General features: G+C 44.1%; 2 protein-coding genes across 3 annotated transcripts in view; one reads left to right on the forward strand and one right to left on the reverse strand.

Annotated features, from left to right (window-relative positions):
- Window positions 1-20,152, reverse strand: part of SELENOT (selenoprotein T) — a 93,547-nt gene that overhangs the window by 44,484 nt on the left and 28,911 nt on the right. The gene's annotated exons all lie outside the window — the stretch shown is intronic.
- TMTC4 (transmembrane O-mannosyltransferase targeting cadherins 4) overlaps window positions 1-20,152 on the forward strand; it is a 166,102-nt gene that overhangs the window by 10,013 nt on the left and 135,937 nt on the right. For both annotated transcript variants that reach the window (XM_068128585.2, XM_068128586.2), the window contains exon 2: window positions 15,335-15,529. In XM_068128585.2, the coding sequence (XP_067984686.2) occupies window positions 15,359-15,529 (171 nt within the window). In that variant the 5' untranslated portion in view covers window positions 15,335-15,358. The remainder of the gene's footprint in view (window positions 1-15,334; window positions 15,530-20,152) is intronic.

Consider the following 20,152-nt stretch of genomic DNA (forward strand, 5'->3'; position numbering starts at 1 on the left):
AGGGTGGAAATGCGAATGGTTCGATGGATGTGCGGAGTATCGTTGAGAGAGAGGAAGACAAATGATGAATTGCGAAAGATGATGGGAATATTGCCTGTGATTGATGCTGTGAAGAGGAACAGGTTGAGATGGTTTGGTCATGTATTGAGGAAGGATGAAAGTGACTGGTTGAGAAGAGTGATGGAAGTTAATGTAGAAGGAAGTAGAGGACCGGGAAGACCGAGAAAGACTTGGCTAAAGATGGTGGAAGAAGAAATGCGGGCAAGGGGGTTAACAAGGAGAGATGCAGAAAATAGGGCAAAATGGAGAAGATTGTCATGGGGACCGCAAGGCTAACCCCCGCTCTAGCAGGGAACATGGCCTTAAAATGCATGTTGTTGTTGTTGTTGTTGTATTGAGTCACTGGGAAGTGATTCTGGATTTTGGGAATTTCACCAGAAGGGGTTGTTGGTGGACAATGTGCACCCTGTAGAAACATGACGGAGGATGCCCAATTCAGTCACTTCAATCTTAGAACCCAGGAAGATGAAACTTTCCACTATTTCCACATGATCATCTCCCAATCTGAACATGTTGACCTTCTCAGGTGAGAAGATTTTCGTCATTTTAGGTTTAAATAAAGATCAACATTTTCGCTTTCCTTCTTAACTTTCATCAGTAGTTTCATCAAGTCCGCTTTGCTTTCTGCCAACAGAGTAGTATCATCAGCATACCATATGTTGTTGATACATCCTCCTCCAATCCTGACTCCAACTTCTATGTCATCCATGTTTGATTTCCTCATTATATACTCACTATACAGATTTAATATGTAAGGGGAGATGATGCACTCCTGTTTTTTGGGGGGTTTTTTTGTATACAAGATCGAAGCTCGTGAAAGAGCTAACATTAATCACACAAAAAGTCAAACCGACACATAAAACACAAAATAAGGGGAGCACAAGATGGGGAGAGAGGGGGAAGGACACAAACACAACATTTGAGAACAGGGACATCGAGAGAACTGTGGGAGGGAGAGGGCTTTGGGGGAGGTGGGAGAGGTATAAAACATATGGACACTGCAAGGACTTCCAGGAAAGAAGTTGGAATTTCAAAAGAGTGTATCTGGGGTGAATTACCGGGGGTAGAAAAGATCAAGGTTTTGGATGGGGGAAGATAAGAGATGGTGGTGGACAGCTGTTTTAAAGACCTGGAGGGAGGAGTGGGATTGAAGGGAGTGGGGGAGTTTGTTCCAGAGGCGGGAGAAAAGGGGAATGAAAGAGTGAAGGTGAGCAGAGAGTCTTGATTTTGGCAGTTTAGCCATAAGAGGGTTGCTGGCAGATCTTGTGCGACCTGTAGGAATATTTGGGGGACAGAGCACAGAGAGAGCTGGGGGAGCAAGGCCGGAGAGGCCTGTCTGGTCCCTTTTCCAATTCCAAACCATTCTGTCTCTCCATACTCTGTCCTTACTGTAGCTTCTTGTTTAGAGTACAGGCTTCCTATCAGAAATATCAGGTGCTCCAACATCCCCATTTCTCTCAACATAATCCGCATCAATTCATGATCATCACAATCGAAGGCTTTCCTATCTACAAAACAGAGATGATATTCCTTCCTTTGATATTCCCTTGCTTTTTCCATGCTCCACTACAGATTTGCGATATGATCTCGAGTACCTCTTCGTCTTCTGAAACCTGCTTCCCTTATCGGGCATTTCTCACTTCATGAAGTCTTCTCTTCTGTGTTGAATGATCTTTAGTAATATCTTGCTGGCATGTGAAATCAAGGCAGTAGTTCACTATTTGAACATTCTTTGCAATCCCCTTTGTTTGGCCATGGTATGTAGACTGACTGCTTCCACCTATTAGGCCATACAATCCTACTCCAGATCTGTGTACAGATAGCTGTTAACATTTTGACTGCCTCCTTCCCAATTACCTTGAAGAGTTATATTGGAATTTCATCATCACCTGGTGCTTTTCCATTTTCCAGCTCTTTCAAGGCTCTACACACCTCACTTTTTATCACTATTGGTTCTTGCTCATATTCTCTTTTTTTCTGAAGGTTGCCATCATGTTTATATCTTGTTTGTATAAAGTTCCGATATAGTTCTTCCATCTTTCTTTCCCCTGTGTTTCATCTGTCAGGTGTTTTCCCATTCGACTTTTAAGGACCCCATCCAAGGTTAAACCTTTCCCATGATCTCTCTGATATTTCAAAAATATCTCTTGTTTTCCTCACTTTGTTTTCACTTTCTATCTTGATGAATGCCTCTTTGAAATATCTACCTTTGTCTATATTGGCTTGTCATTGGTAGGTGACATTTAACCGCATAATATTGTCGTGTCGCCAGTGATTAAGATCATGGATGGCAGATAGCCAAACAGTTTGATTTAACTCTGAGGCGAATAAGCCGAAAATTGGCGGTACCCTTTTTTGGCGCACGTGGGACGGGACCAAAGTTCTTACCTTTACGGACGGCCGCCACATGGGTTTATTCCTCGAACCCACAAACACAGAAACGAGACAAGGAAAATCAACAACACAACAAATGAAATGCAACAAATAATGGTTTAATGAAAATGAATGGTGAGATAAAAACTAATATCCTAACTTGAGACGTCTCCATTCAGACACAAAAACAGACAGAGGAATGATTAAAGCAAATGAAAAGAAAATTCCCCCCTTTTATTTGCCGGCACTCAGCTCTGGTCTTGACTAAGTCGTTGAATAATGTCAGCAGTCCGATGTGGCCCGCAGCCTCCCACGCGGGAAACGCACAATATGGCACGAAATTCCTCCTCACTGCGCCACAAACGTGAGGCAATTCGTGCGGCCGGTCCTGCCTCGCTCTCCACTCCCTCCGAAACACAATGCGGCTCCAGCTCCTACGAGAAACACCACAGTTCATCAATACCCATTCCTTCACGATGAGAGAGTTCCCATAGCTCTGCAGAGTTCTCCTCACGAGCCACCCAAGAGACAAAGGACAAAGCGTGACCGTCTGATCCAACCGCCAGCACCAGAGAGAGAGAGAGAGAGAGAGATGGATTCTTCTTCCTCCTCTCTAGGATCGCACACGAGCCAGGAACAGCCAAGCCAGGGACAAAAAGGCGTCCGCCAGCCATGAAGACAAATAGTACCAGCACGAACAAAGGAAAATGGCGCCTTCCTTGTTCTTGCCAAGAGACCGAGAGAGCGATCGAGAGGAATTCTTCCTCTTTTCCGGTCCGAGCGAGCATGCTCTGACGTCACCCCTGGCCAATCGCCCGACCTCTGTCCATCACCCCATGTCTCCTTAACCAATGACGAAGCTCAGGGCATCGTCTGTCCGTTACGATCCATCAGGGGGCGGAGCTTTGTCTCTTCAAGAATGTTCGCATTACATCGGCGGTCGTTGGACAGCGTTTAACCCGATCAGGAATGTGCTGGGTTTCCGTCGGGCTTGTCGGTGTTGTTGGTTAATGGGGCCGATTGCATGGCTGGCCGAGGGAATGTAAAAACATAAGGGAAAATCACAGGAGGCAATTACATACTGGGAATTATCCTTAAGCCCTATTTAACTAACACAAAACCACCCTACGTGTGGTGACACGTAAACACTCTTAAGCTCAGTTTCCCTGCTTATGTACATCGAGATGGGCTTCCTACTCACACACGGTCCAAGCTAATACTACACAATCCTATCTGTACTCGGGTATGTCATCGCCTACCCCCACAAACGTAACAATATCCTCTTTTTTGTGCCATTATAGTCTTGTGCCATTCCAGTTGTCACTTGGGAACATCAGGCCACAAAACAGGTCAGCTTGGCATAACATTTGCTGCAAAGGCCTGGATCACTTTGAATGTGGGAGACTTGCCATCGAGAGACAATGGAGGCAACAAAGGAAAACCTGTCAACATCCATCTCCACAAGGACCAGTCTATACCTGCGATGTTTGCGGTAGACACTGTGGGTCCCGCATTGGACTATGCAGCCATCGCACAATGCACAATACTTCGTGAGCACCCAAACGAAGTGAAGAGATTCATCGAAAGCGACGACTCACACCATCATCATCTTCTTTTGATAGTCCTTTGGGTTTCATCTCTCTTCTTCTGTCTGCAATGTCTATTGCCTCTCATGACAGCCATTTAGTCTTCTTCTTTCTGCTTGCTTTTGGGTTGCTTTTTTGCTCTCGTCTTTTACATTGTCTTCATCCTCTTGTCCAAATTCGTCTGGTATTCTGTCAACCAAGTCCAGCTATGCAAAATGCTTTTTTATACCTGCATTGCATATTGTTTAGATACATTTTCAAGATCATATCGGAATCTTTTTTTCGCCTTTCTCAATTTGACTCATAGTTTGCCACAAGGATTTCATGATTTATCCCACAGTCTGTGCCTGGCAGAGTATTGGCAGATGAACAGCACTTCTCTATCTTCTGTTGATTAGAATGCAGTCAATCTGATGTATACAGTCACGTGAAAATGTAAGTACACCACATGTAAAGTTTTGACTTTTTCAACATGCAGCTATTTGATCTTCATTTCAACAATATTGACAGATAAAGTTGATATAATACAACAAATATCATGAAACATTTACATTTTGTAGTCCATTGTATAATTTAAATAAACATAAATGCAAATTTCACATGTGGAAAAAGTAAGTACACCCCTACATTTATCACTACTTCAAATACCTAAAATTAGAATCAGGTGCACCAGCTCAGGTACAAATGATTAGAACATCGTTAGAGAAGACCTTGGAGGAACCTGTCTTATTTAAACCTCAGACATTTAGTTTGGTTTGCTCTTTGTTGTTGAAGTGTGCGGCGTCACCATGCCGAGATCAAAAGAGCTCTCTGAGGCCTTCAGAAAGAAGGTTATAGATGCCTACGAGTCTGGGAAGGGATTTAAAAAGATCTCCAAACAATTTGAAATCAATTATTCGACTGTCCGGAAGATCATCTACAAGTGGAGAAGATTCCAAACAACTGCCAACTTGTTCAGGCCAGGCCGCCCCAGCAAGTTCAGCCCGAGAGCAGACTGCAAGATGTTGAAAGAAGTCTCTAAGAACCCCAGAATGTCATCACGGGACCTACAGGTAGCTCTTGCCACTGTTGATGTCAAAGTGCACGAGTCTACCATTAGGAAGAGGCTGCACAAATTTGATCTACATTGGAGGTGTGCCAGGAGGAAACCTTTGCTGTCCAGAAAGAACATCAGGGCAAGACTAAAGTTTGCCAATGAACACCTAGGCAAAGACCAGCACTTCTGGAACAATGTGCACTGGACAGATGAGTCAAAGGTGGAGCTATTTAGCCACAGTACCAGAAGACATGTTTGGCGAAAACCAAAGACAGCATTTGACCACAAGAACCTGATACCAACTGTAAAGCATGGTGGTGGAAATATTATGGTTTGGGGCAGCTTTGCTGCATCAGGGCCTGGGCAGCTCACCACCACAGAATCCACTATGAATTCTTCATTGTACCAGAGGGTGCTTAAGGATAATGTGAGGCCATCTGTCCGGGAGTTGAAGCTCAACCGAAGGTGGACCTTGCAACATGACAATGACCCTAAACATACCAGTAAATCCACCAAGGAATGGCTGAAAAGAAAGAAATGGAGGGTTCTGGAATGGCCAAGTCAAAGCCCGGATCTAAATCCCATCGAGATGTTGTGGGGGGATTTGAAATGAGCTGTGCATGCAAGAAACCCCTCAAACATTGCACAGCTGAAAGAATTCTGCATGGAGGAGTGGGCAAACATTTCTTCCAGTCGATGTCAGAGACTGGTAGGCAGTTATAAGAAACGCCTACTTGAGGTTGTTTCTGCCAAAGGGGGCAATAGCACCGATGAGAGCCAAGGGTGTACTTACTTTTTCCACATGTGAAATTTGCATTTATGTTTATTTGAATTATACAATGGACTACAAAATGTAAATGTTTCATGATATTTGTTATATTATACCACCTTTATCTATTAATATTGTTGAAATGAAGATCAAATAGCTGTATGTTGAAATATGTTGAAAAAGTCAAAACTTTACATGGGGTGTCCTTACTTCTTCATGTGACTGTATGTTGCCCTTCAGGTGAAGTCCATGTGTACAGTCTATCCTTGAGTTGTTTGAGCCTTGTGTTTGCAATTACGATATCTTTCTCCACCCAGATCTCCAGCATTTGCTCCCTTGGCTCATTTTCATCATGTGGGTTCATCATGCGCACCACAGCTTTATCTCTTAGATTTCTGATCACGATTGTTTTATTTGCATGTACAGTACGGAAGTGGTTCGCCATTTCCTTCTTCTGCGCAGAGTCTATATTTAATGGGTGATCATCGCCATTGTTCTCCAGAAGGAAATTCTCTGCCAAGCATAAAGGCCATGCAGCCATTACTGGCAATATGCGCCAGCTCCCTTCAAGGCCATCCACCACCTACTCCCATGGCTTCACAAAACCCTGATCTAGAGGCTAAAATGGGGTCGTATGCCTTGCTTGAGGGTGGCCCATGTGTTAGCAAATGCAAAGGCATCCTCCTTTATAAAGGATTCCTGCCTTTATCCCTTTGAACCCTTAGCCTTTGGTTTAAAACCCTGAATTAAAAGGCATCAGTGGATGTGGATTCAGAGTTTCCTTCTCCTAGATGAGCTGCCTGTCAAGGCTTGTGAGCCATATTTGCCACAACATACATACCACAACACCTGTCAAAATTTTCAGATGGCATAAAAATTGAACGTAAGGCACATAAAGGACTTGGAGGAAAAACAGCAGCGACACGAATATTTTAATTGAAAGGATTTCATTAAAGGTAGGTCGGGAGAAAGCTTTTGGAATAAGTTGGCCAACACACATTCGGGACAAGCATTTAAGCTATCAGCACTGTGAAGGCAATAAGAAGGAAACTAATTTTAGGATGCATTTGGAAAGGTATGATGTTTTATATGATGACAGGATAAGTTGCTGCTAGCATTGTACAGATGTCTGATTATGCTACATCGTGATTTTTTTTTCTTCAGTTTTGATTACCCCAATCAAAAAGTAGTGATAACTGCATTTTGTGTAGGTTTAGCATGGAGCAACGAGAATGGTTCTTGGGCTGGCAGATTTTTGCTTTGATGAGAGATAAGAAAAAAAATGAGGATCGTTGATTACTTTTTGCACTGGAGAAGAGATCAATGCAATGGGTTGAGACAGTGATGTTGTGATATTAAAAGGGATTCGTTTTCACTGATTATAAAGCCCAGAAGAGCTTTACAACTCTCACATACAAGACAAAGCCATTAGGAGATATCAGTGTACCTTATCATTAATTGTAAGGAAATTGGTAAGCAAGGGACAAATCAGCACTGTTGGAAATTGAACCTGAGACCCCAGGATCACAGCTGCGTGCTCAGACAGGAGTGGTAGACCAGCCTATTAATGGAGTAGATGTAAATAGATCATATGAAATGTGGGTAGGAAGCATGAGACAATGTTAACATTAAGAATGGGAGAACAATGACAGATGAGGTTTTTTTGACAGGTAGTAATGAATATATAAAATAGGCCATAAGAGGGAGCTTGTTCGCTGGTATATCTCATATAATATACTGAAACGCAAAAGAAACTTACCACCTTTGAAACCTTTAAATATCAACAATAACACTGCGTGTAGTAAATGTGGGAACTTATTTGTGGACAATAGTGTCCTCACTGTCAGACAAAACGGTCACGGATGGTCACTTGAACCTTCAATGGTCACTTCATAGCACAGCTGTTGAACAGCCGTTTTGACTGTCAGTGATTAGCCAAGGGGTACGGGATGATTTTAATGAGCTGCACGTGATGTCTTGATATTGGCTTAAAAAAGGCCAGTGCAAAATGGGCATTTCAATCAACATGCCGCGATTGTCAAGGGATCAACGGCAGCGTGCCCTGGGCATGCTGCAAGGCGGACTGAGCTACCTGCCACACACGCCATTGAAAGGGGACTGACATTGCACCCTGTGCTGTTCTGTACTGTAGAACAAACTGATGAGATGGTGTATCTTGGTCAAAAACTTGACATGTCATCAATAAAATGCCAATGTTTCAATTAGCAATTGTTGGTTTGTACGGTAGCTCAGTCCACCTTGCAGCATGCCCAGGGCACGCTGCCGTTGATCCCTTGACAATCGTGGCATGTTGATTGAAATGCCCATTTTGCACTGGCCTTTTTTAAGCCAATATCAAGACATCACGTGCAGCTCATTAAAATCATCCCGTACCCCTTGGCTAATCACTGATAGTCAAAACGGCTGTTCAACAGCTGTGCTATGAAGTGACCATTGAAGGTTCAAGTGACCATCCGTGACCGTTTTGTCTGACAGTGAGGACACTATTGTCCACAAATAAGTTCACACATTTACTACACGCAGTGTTATTGTTGATATTTAAAGGTTTCAAAGGTGGTAAGTTTCTTTTGCGTTTCAGTATATATGTTTGCCATTGCCAGAATTTCATCCTTTCACCCTCCATCACCAAGCTTTTTCTTGAACCACTGTGTCTGATCCATGCTCTTATCCTATGGAGATCTTTACTTAGAAAGAAGTAAATTTAAATTATACATCCCTTTTAAATAAGCATGTGGTTAAATGTATGGCTTTTCACACAGGGCACTAAAAGAGTATCCAAAGCTTTTTTTTCCTGCTTAAAAAAATGCCACAATATAAATTGTATGATTTTGACACTGAATCCAAATCCACTTGACAGATGGGGCTCATAAGCCTTGGAAGAAAGGTCATCTGGGAGAAGGAAACTCTGAATCCAAATCCAGCACTGCCATGTGATTCAGGTCTTTAAATCAAAGGCTCAAGGTTTAATGGGGTAAAGGCAGCAATCCTTTTTAAAGGAGGTAGCCGTTGCATTTGTTAACCCATGGGACAGGTGTGCTACTCCATTTTAACCTCCTGATCAGCATTTCATAAAGTCATTGGAGCAGGTAGTGGATGGCCATGCAGGCAGCCGACACACATTGCCAGTAATGGCTGCTTGGCCTTGATGTCAGGCAGAGGATTCTCTTATGGAGATCAATGGCTAGGATCACCCAGTATAGATACTGCCCGGAAGAACAACTATCGAGGACGCCTCTTTGCGGTGGTTGTAACCCCCCAACACAAGTCGGGGGGCCAAATCTTCCCCATTCTTTCCTGCTGCTCAGATTTGTCAGAGCAGCGCGGTCACGGTCAGAGTGCCGATCGATCCCCATGGACCGGCCCTTTCCCTCTTCTCTCTCTCTCTCTCTCTCTCTCTCTCTCCAACTTTGTCGTGGCCCTGACTTCATGAAGGCGGGGGTACACCATCCTGGAAGTGGGGGATCTTTGAGTCTCTCCTAGGACATTGATCTGCTGTCTCCGTGCCGCGGGATTGTTCGAGAGAACTGTCCAGCACTATACAACAACAACAACAACTGCCTGGAAGAAGGCAATGGAAAACCACTTCCGTATATGCTAAGGAACCAATCATAATCAGAAATCTAAGGTTCAAGCTATGGTGCGGGATGATGAGTCCCCCGGGTTTGAAAGGACCAAAATGGCTACTGGGGAAGAGGAAAGTACTGTGATGAACAAACCCACCAGAAAATCTAGTCGCCGAGGTTGCCAGAACTGAAAGTCTAACTCTGAGCTTCTCAAATGTTCACAAAATTGGAACATGGAATTTAAGGTCACTGAAGTAGGCAACGTTACTCTATATGTTATAAAGAGAGAGATGGAAAGGACAATAACTGAAATTTTGGGGATAAGTGATTTTAGATGGACTGGTTTGGGGTAGTTTCAATCTGACAATTACAAAGTGTTCTGTTCTGGTCACGAAACCTGTAAACGAAATGGAGTGGCATCGATTTGCAATAAGAAGATGGCAGGGTTGGTACTGGGATACAACCCGGTCATTGATAGGTTATTATAAAAATCAGAGAGATCACAGGAAAGTTTCGCTCTCGAATTGGGATTCTTAAGAGTAGAACAGGCAAGGATCTGACAGAAGAAACACAATGAAAGAAATATAATAATAATAATAATACATTTATTTTGTATAGCGCTTTTCAAGAAACCCAAAGACGTTTTGACATAGTACGTAAAACAAAGACAAAAAAGACAAAAATGCATAATTAAATAACCAAACAGAAAGGAAGGGGAAGGAGAAGAGACGGTCAGGGGTTGAATGCGGTGTTGAACAGGTGGGTCTCAAGTGATTCACTTGAGTGAAGTGAATCTTCTCCATTTGAATATGGTGAGTGAGGAGGAGTCTCTGATGGTTTGAGGTAGTGAGTTCCAGAGTGTGGGAGCAGCGATGGAGAAGGCCCTGTCCCCCCAGGATCTGAGTTTGGTCCGGATGGGGGGGGGGGGGGGGGGGGACAGGAGGTTGGCAGCAGCAGAGCGGAGGGTGCGGGTGGGAGTGTGTCTGGGGAGGAGGTCAATCAGGTAGGATGGGGCCAGGTTATGGAGGGCTTTGTAGGTCAGGAGGAGGATTTTGTACTGGATTCTCTGGGAGATGGGGAGCCAGTGGAGCTTGTGAAGGACGGGGGTGATGTGGTCCCGGGCCCTGGAGTGGGTGAGTAGACGGGCAGCGGAGTTTTGAATGTATTGAAGTTTATTGATGATATTTGAGGGTGAACCATAGAGGAGGCTGTTGCAGTAGTCCAGACGGGAAGTGATGAAGGCGTGGATGAGGGTTTCTGCAGCTGTGGAGGAGAGGGATGGACGGAGACGGGCGATGTTTTTCAGATGAAAGAAGGCTGTCTTGGTGATCTGTTTAGTGTGTTTGTCGAAGGAGAGGGTTTGGTCAAAGATGATGCCAAGATTCCGGATGTGAGGGGAGGTGGCTACTGGGATACCGTCGATGTTGAGGGTGAAGTTGTGGGTGGATTTGGTGAGCGTTTTTGGTCCAATAATGATTATTTCGGATTTATCACAGTTTAGTTTGAGGAAGTTGATTTGAAGCCAGGATTTTATTTCAGTGATGCAGTTTGTCAGGATAGAGTGGGTGACGGTGGAAATTGACTTGGCGGAAATGAAAAGCTTGATGTCATCGGCAAAGCAGTGGAATTGGAGACCATGACGACAGATTACGTGACCAAGGGGGAACAGGTATGTTGAAATATAGAAAGATTATGTTGAAATTCTGTACAAACGAGATAGTAATATGATGATGACCTTTGAAGAAAGAGAATATGAGCAAAAAGCAATAGTGATAGAATATGAGGTACGTAGAGCCTCAGGTGCTGATGAAATTCCAAAAGAACTCTTTAAGGTAGTTGAGGAGGAGGCAATGAAAATATGTACACACATCCGAAGCAGGACTGTAAGGCCTAATAGGTGGAAGGGCTCAGTCTACAAACCATTGCCAAAGAAAGGGGATTCAAGAGAATGTTCAAATAACCGAATCATTGCCTTGATTTCACATGCAAGCAAGATATTACTCAAGTACATTCAACACAGAATAGATGACTTCATTAAGCGATAAATGGCCATTGAGCACGTACGTTTCAAAAAAGGAAGAGGTACTTCGAGATCAAATTAAAAATCTGAGGTGGATCATGGAAAAAGCAAGTGAACATCAAAGTTGAGCAGTCAGGCAGGGGTGCATCCTCTTCCCTAACTTGTTCAATCTGTAGAATAAGTACATTATGAGGAAATCAAACTTTGATGACATGGAGGCTGGAGTCAGGATTTGAGGAAGACGTATCAACAATCTATAGGATGCTGATGATACCAATCTGTTTTTTTTATTTTTTTTTAAAGAAAATAATCGAGGCTCGTGTAAGAGGTAACACATTGAACATGCATGGAAAAATGCACAGACACATAAAACATGCAATGAAGGGAAGGGGAGAGAAGAGGTGGAGAGAGGGAAGTACACAAGCACAACAGAAGAAACAGGGACATCGGTAGATCTGGGGGAGGAGGGAGGGGTACACGGTATAAAGCAAATGAACACGTCTAGGAATTTGAGGAAAGAAGTTGGGGATTTAAAGAGGCGGATTTGGGGTGTTTTAACGGGGGTAGAAAAGATCAAGGTATTGGATGGGGGAAGATAAGAGATGGTGGTGAACAGCTGTTTTAAAGATCTGGAGGGAGGAGTGGGATTGACGAGAGTGAGGGAGTTTGTTCCAGAGGCAGGAGTAAAGAGGAAGGAAAGAGTGAAGGTGAGCAGAGAGTCTTGATTTTGGCAATTTCACCAGAAGAGGGTTGCTGGCAGATCTTGTGTGACCTGTAGGAATATTTGTGGGACAGAGCACAGATAGAGCTGGGGGAGCTAGGCCGGAGAGGAGTCAGTCGAAAACAGAAAGACCATCTACCTGCCTGCGGTGAGAGAGAAAGGCCCCCCAGAATCGGCTTCATCGCGGGAGATTCCAATGATTCTGATGGCTTTGGTTTCAACCACGTGAAGCCGAGCTCGGTGAGAGGCAGGAGCACCAGCCCAGATGGGAGAGCAGTATTCCATTGAGCTGCGGATGAAAGTTTTATATGTGGTGAGGAGCTCAGAAGTGTCCAGAAAGGTGTGCCAAGGAAGGACTTCGCATGACAGAGGATGCGCATTCTGTGACTGGCTTTGGAGGCCAGCTTGGAAATGTGGTTTTCTCAGGAAGGATCATGGCAGATAGTGAGACCCAAAAGCACGAGTGACAGAGTTTCTTCAAGAGGTTTTTTTTTTTTTTGTTTTTTTTTTGTATACTGAATCGAGGCTCGTGAAAGAGCTAAGGGTTGTTCAGAAAGTAGATGGGAGGGTTGTCCAGTCGGTCTTTTCGGAGAGACAAAGTGAGAGTGTGAGATTTGACAGGATTGAAAGACATGTTCCACTTGTTTGACCAGTTTGTGATATTGTCCAGGTCTGCAGAGAGTGAAGAGGCTGCTGCCTGCCGATCTGAGGGTTGGGATATGGAGCGGCAGGGAGTGGAGTCATCAGCAAAGAGATAGAGAGGATTTTCCAGAGAGTCAGAGAGATCATTAATGAAGACCAGAAAAAGCGCAGGGCCCAGAACACTGCCTTGAGGAACTCGAGCCTGAACAGGAAGGGGAGATGAGAGAATTCCATTCAGGGCCACACCTTGACTATGACCAGAAAGGAAGTCTGCAAGCCATGTGTGGAGGTTTCCATGCTTATGCCGTGGTTTATGTTTTTTAAGCTGTCGTTTCCATGGATACCATACAAGGAGAGTTTGATGAGCAGGGTGGGGTGCGAGACCGTATCGAAGGGACGAGATATGTCAAGGGAGACAGCTCTGATTTCCTGTTTGGCATTGAGGACCTCCATCCATTGTTGAGACAGCAGAAGCAGCATGTCCAGAGTAGAGTGACCTGGTCTGAAACCAAATTGATGATCCGAGTTGAAGCCATTGGAGAAGAAGAAGGATTTGATGTCAGAAGCGATAATCGATTCCATGACCTTGTTGATTATTGGGAGCAGGCTGATTGGTCTGTATTTGCAAGGATCTGTTTTTGCACCATTTGGTGTTTGTTTTTGTTGGCAGAAAGTACAGAGGACTTGAGATGAAACTGCTGCAGACAGTGAATCCAAGGAAAGTAAAAAAGCTGGTTTTTATTTAAACACGAGCAAAAGTACCCGGCATTGCCGGGTAACAATGGGTCGTTTCATGATGGGAATATGATAAGCGCAATCTGGGTCCATCATCTAGAGGGAATTTTAAAAACAGATCGCAGATACAGTGGAGCAGTGGCGTATCAAGGAAAAATGACGCTCGGGGCGAGATGTCAAATTGCCGCCCCTCGTAACTTCCCAATAAGTCTTTGAATGCTCTGTGTGTGTGTCCCCCTCCCCCCCCCCCCCCCCTTTTTCATTTGTTTTCTGGGTGGACAGCACAAATGAAGTACACAAAAACGGCAACCACAAAGATTTACCTTTAAATATCGTCTTCTAAAATGTGAAAATCAAGCAGCAAATCAGCGAAATGTACAATCCACTGAGAGCACACAAAATGTCGACCACATTTGCAATGAAAATTAGTTTGACATGGCGGACATTTGATTTAATTTCCAAACACGACGTTTGATTCTTTTTTTTTTTAATAAGTATATTTTTGTCGGTATGTTAATATAACTATTAATACAATGAAAGTATGTTGCACAAAAATTTGAGCTCTGTCTACTGTAACGCCATGGCTTGTAAAAGCAGCCTGAATAGCGTTCACCAATCGCTAGATATGGTAAATTTTGTCAGTTTTCACTCCAGATTTGGACATTATTTAGTCTACAGCATCCAATCCTCATATCCGAATCCAGATTTTGATGATATGCTTCAATTATGTAATGATAATAATTGATCGTGTTTCCAAGGCAAGGCATGTTTGAGTAGGCCGAAACAAAATGGTGGCTTAAGAACCCAGCGAGGTGCAGTGGGCTGACCAAGATGTCAGGCCACCATATTGGTAAGCCACCACATCGTTTTTTTTATTTAGAGCACCTCGTTAATCATCTTCAAAAAGGGTGTTATAACACACCCAAACACCCAGTTTTCATCCTTTCAATCTGTTGGAGGTCCAGGTGTATGCATGCAAAGTTTGGGGCCGCTCGGTTTCACGGTTTTGGAGTTATGGAGGAGACAGACAGACGGACGAACACTGACTTTTATTATTATAAAGATAAAAACACTAAAACCTAGTCAACTGAGAAGATTGATGTGTTTAGATTGGGTGATGATAATGTGGAAATAGTGGAAAGTGTCTTGTTCCTGAGTTCCAAAATTGAAATGAGTGGAGAATGAGCATGAGAAATTAATAGAGGATTAACATTGGGGAGAACAGGAATGTGAGAATTGATGAAGATGTGAAAAAAACAAACCAAGAGGAGGCTGGTGAATGCTCTGGTATTTCCAGTTGCAACGTAAAGCCTGGCGTTGGCTTAGCGGTTAGGGTGCCGGCTTGGGGTCCTAGGATCCTGGGTTTGAATCCCGATCGATCGCTGAATTAACGCCAGGGGGGTTGATTCAGCCTGTCATCCTTCCGAGGTCGGCAAAATGAGTACCAGCTTGCTGGGGTGAATGATCACGGTGTGTATCCCGATTTAGAATAGGTACACCGTATCCCTGCGCATTGTAAGAGGCGACCAAGGGATGGCGTCAGGAAGGGCATCCGGCTATAAAAACATTGCCTCAAACAGGGAACCATGATTGTCATGGGGCCTGCAAGGCTAACCCCCGCTCTAGCGGGGAAAAATGGCCTTAAAATGATCATTCATTCATTCATTTCATTCAACGTATGGATGTGAGTAATGGACAATGAAAAAGCAAGAAAGAAAGGAAGAAGATTGACAAGTTTTGAAATGTGGTGTTGTGGCCGATTCTTAAAATGGAATGTGTGTTGATCGAGATGTTTTCTGTGAAAGCAGGAGCTGGTGGCATTGTGGTGAGGGATGTGTGCTGGGACTGTGGAGAGGCATCAGAGAGAACGCGTCCTGCCCATTCCCTGTCCGAGCCACACACAGGCCCGCTTGGTTATCGCGCTGAGCGCTTTCACGTGCTTCTGCAACAGCTACGACGGAGACTTCGTGTTTGACGATGCGGAGGCCATTGTGGGAAACAAAGTAAGAAAATGGTGGTTTTCCTGCTTTTTGATGCAGGAATGATAATAACAGCAATTCCCACAGCCTTTGAAGGAGAAGGGAATTTGTAGTTTATGCTCGGAAAATATTGAAAAATTTAATTGCTTTTAGTTGCTTCATTATTGAAAACCTGTGGATGTCTTTTTTTCTTCTTCTTCATTTAACAAGACCTTAAGACATGTTTTTCTTTGATTCTCAATGTCACAACATCTTCAACTTTTGAAGTCATTGATGTAAAGAAAACAATTCTTCTTGAAGCAGGAGGCTGTCGTTTTTGGCCTCATCGGCCACCGATATATTTTGCTTACTCGGCGATGATCCCTACCATTCTTTCAACTTTTGAATGATGCTCTCGAACGGTAGAAGCAAAATACATGGAGATTTAACATGTGGGATTTTCTGTGAGGGTAGCACAGGGGAGAGCTTACTCTTTTTTTTTATACATGGGTTAAGACTCGTAATAGAGCACACACACACACACACACACACACACACACACACACACACACACACACACACACACACACACACACACACACACACACACACACACACACACACACACACTGATGAGACGAGATTTCTCACTCAACAAGGAGCTTTAGAGACAGAACAGGAAGGATGTAAGAGAGGCCATTTGTTATTATTTCCACTAGCAGAGTACCCGCCCTATGGGCGATCTTGTTCCAAGCGTGCAACACATTTTTCTGCCATCGCATATTTTCTGCTGACACAACGACTTTGACTTGGATTTCTTGCTGATTGCCTTTGGTAATATTGCTTTTGCTGATTTCTATTCAACTTAGGAGGTGTCCTTGGTATTTGAGGCATCTCAATCTTCAAGAAAATACCCCATCAAATATCACCCTACCTAACAATACCCACAATAACCCCACATCCCTCCCCCCACTCCACTTCCCCCCACAATCCCCTTTCAACTGTCACCGTAGCTAACAATACCAAGGACCACCTTACCCCACTCCCCCATCCCGTCACAATCAACCATCACCCAAGATAATAATACCCATGACCACCTTACCCCCCTTAACCATCCCCTCACAATTCCCTATCAACTGTCATCCTAGCTAACAATACCCATAAAAGCCCCACTTCACCACCCCTCACAATCCCCTATCAACCGTAACCCTAGCGAACAATACGCACGCCCCCAACATCATCCCCCTCCCCCCCACCCCTCCACCATCTCCTCACAATCCCCTATCAACCATCACTGTAGCTAACAATACCCACGACCCCAACCACCCACCCCCCTTCCCCCTCCACCACCCCCTCACAATCCCCTGTCAACCGTCACCATAGCTAACAATACCCCACAACCACCCCACACGCCCCTCTCCCCCCCCCTTCATCATCCCCAATCAGTATCGGAAACCCAGCTCGCAATGCACCGTTTCTCTATGTACCGTCACCGACAGGATCACGGTGAGTTTACAATGTGACGACACTGACAATCTAAAAAATCGACAGTCTAGGGGTTTTTTCGGCACTTTGTGATTGGCAAAAAAAAAATTCCCTTCAAATTAGACCATGATTAATGATCGCCAATGGTTTTTCAGACAAAGAAATTGCGTTTGGGTTCCTCTTTAAGGGTCTTTTGGGTCTTTTGGGTCTTTTCAGTCTTTTGGGTCTTGATGGTCTTTTGGGTCTTTATGGTCTTTTCAGTCTTTGAGGTATTTCCAGTTTTTGGGGTATTTTCAGTTTTTGGGGCCTTTTCGGTTTTTGGGGTCTTTTCATTCTTTGCGGTCTTTTCATTCTTTGGAGTTTTTTGGGATTTTAAGGATATTTGGGGTCTTTTGGGTCTTTTCAGTCTTTGGGATATTTTTGGTATTTTGGTCTTTGGGGTCTTTAAGGGTATTTGGGGTATTTTGGGTCTTCAGTGTATTTTGGGTCTTTGGGGTCCATTGGGTATTTGGGTCTTTTCGACCTTTTGGGTCTTTAAGGGTCTTCGTGTATTTTTTTTGTCTTTTCTGGTCTTCGGGGTATTTTGGGTATTCGAGATCTTTTGGGTCTTCAGGGTCTTTTGGCTCTCTTGAGTGTTCGGGGTCTTTAAAGATCTTTGGGGTCTTCAGGGTATTTTGCATTCTCTGGGTCTTTAAGGGTCTTTGGGGTCTTCGGGGTCTTTTGGTTCGCTTGGGTCTTCGGGGTCTTTATGGCTCTCCAGGGTCTTTTGGTTCTCTTGGGTCTGTGGGGTCTTTAAGGGTCTTTGGGGTATTTTGGGTCTTCGGGGTTGTTAAGGGTCTTTGGAATATTTTCAGTCTTTGTGGTCTTTTCGGTCTTTGGGGTCTTTTCGGTCTTTGGGGTCTTTTAGGTCTTTGGGGTCTTTCAGGTCTTCGGGGTCTTTTGGGTCTTCATGGTCTTTTGGGTCTTTGGGGTATTGTGGGTCTTTTGGGTCTTTTCAGTCTTCAGGTCTTTTAGGTCTTTGGGGTATTTTGGGTCTTTTAAGGGTCTTTGGAGTATTTTCGGTCTTCGGGGTCTTTAAGGGTCTTTGGGGTCTTCAGGGTATTCTGGTTATCTTGGGCCTTCAAGGTATTTAAGGATATTCAGGGTCTTTTGGGTCTTCAGGGTTGATAAGAGTTGTTAGGGTTAGGGTTAGGTGAATTCCCAATGGTGAATAATCACTTAAAATTTTTTAGTAGCCGGATCCGAATCCGCATCTTCACCAAAATCGAACCATTTCGTCCTTGTCACATACGCTACATCTCTACCAAATTTCGTCCGAACCCGTCCACAACTTTTTGAGATATTTTGTTCACAAACGGACAGACAGACATACAAACTGACAGACAGACAGGGGGGAAAACATAACCTCCATCCACCTTTGTTGGTGGAAGTAACAAAAAGACGGATACAATCTAATGTCCAAAAGAAAAATGACCAAAGAACCGAGAAAATCACAGACTGGTCAAACAAGTGGAACATGTCTTTCAATCCTGACAAATCTCACACTCTTACTATGTCTCTCCGAAAAGATTGACTGGACAACCCTCCCATCTACTTTCTCAACAATCCTCTCCAAGAAGTTCTGTCGCTCAAGCTTTTGGGTCTCACTATCTGCCATGATCTTTCTTGGGAAAACCACATTTCCAAGCTGGCCTGCAAAGCCAGTCGCCGACTGGGCATCCTCCGTCGTGCAAAGTCCTTCCTAGGCACACCTGAGCTCCTCACCACATACAAGGCTTTCATCCGCAGCTCAATGGAATACTGTTCTCCCCTATGGGCTGGTGCTCCTGCCTCACACCTAGCTCGGCTTCACGCTGTTGAAACCAAAGCTTTCAGAATCATTGGAATCTCCCGCGATGAAGCCAGCTCTGAGGGCCTTTCACTCACTCACCGCAGGCAGGTAGGTGGTCTTTCTGTCTTCTACCGACTCCTCTCCGGCCTTGCTCCCCCAGCTCTCTCTGTGCTCTGTCCCCCAAATATTCCTACAGGTCGCACAAGATCTGCCAGCAAGCCTCTGATGGTTAAACTGCCAAAATCTCGGCTCTCTGCTCACCTTCACTCCTTCATTCCTCTTTTCTCCCGCCTCTGGAACAAACTCCCACACTCCCTTCAATCCCACTCCTCCCTCCAGGTCTTTAAAACAGCTGTTCCCCACCATCTCTTATCTTCCCCCATCCAAAACCTTGATCTTTTCTACCCCCACTAATTCACCCCAGATCCACCTTGTTTGTAATTCCAACTTCTTTCCTGGTAGTCCTGGCAGTGTCCATATGTTTTATGCCTCTCCCACCCCCTTTCCCATGCCTCCCCCCCAAAGCCCTCTCCCTCCCACAGATCTCTCGATGTCTCCATGTCTCTCGGTTCCTGCTCTCAAATGTTGTGTTTGTGTCCTTCCCCCTCTCTCCCCATCTTGTCTACCGCTCCCGATGCTTTTTGTTTTATGTGTCGGTTTGTCGGTTATGTGTCGGTTTGTCGGTTTGTCTTTCTGTGTGATAAATGTTCGCACCTTCACGAGCCTCGATCTTGTATACAAAAAAAAAAAAAAAAAAAAAAAAAAGGTGACACATCTACTGTACATGGATGATCTAAAACTGTTTGCACCGAATGATAAAAATTGGCAGATCAACTCGAACTAGTAAAGCGTTACTCGGAGGACATTTAAATGGAATTTGGTCTTGACAAATGCCCCAAATGCACATTTATATCTGGTAAAAAAAAGACCACACAATATCTTAATTTATGAAAGCACAACAATACAGGAACTAGAAAACGAAGCATCCTACAAATACATCGGAACAGAACAAGGTCCCCAGGTGCAACACAAAAAATGTGCAAAATAATCAGCAAAGAGTACCTATGCAGAATACAACTAATTCGGACCTGATCCCTCTCTCCAATGAACAAAATCAAAGCTATAAACCAACTTGTAGTGATGGTATTCCAGTATAGCTGTGCAATTATAAACTGGCCACAATCGGAGATCTACAACATGGACACCAAAATAAGGAAACTTCTAACTATTCATGAGCTATTCTACAAAAACCAACACATTCCAAGGTTTTACTTGCCGAGACGAGGAGTAGGCGGTCTGATGGAACTTAACCAAGTGCACAGAACAGCGTGTGTAGGACTAGCGGAGTATGT

The sequence above is a fragment of the Myxine glutinosa genome, chromosome 9 (genome assembly GCF_964187855.1).
Source record: "Myxine glutinosa chromosome 9, kmMyxGlut1.1, whole genome shotgun sequence".
NCBI classification, from domain to species: Eukaryota; Metazoa; Chordata; class Myxini; order Myxiniformes; family Myxinidae; genus Myxine; species Myxine glutinosa.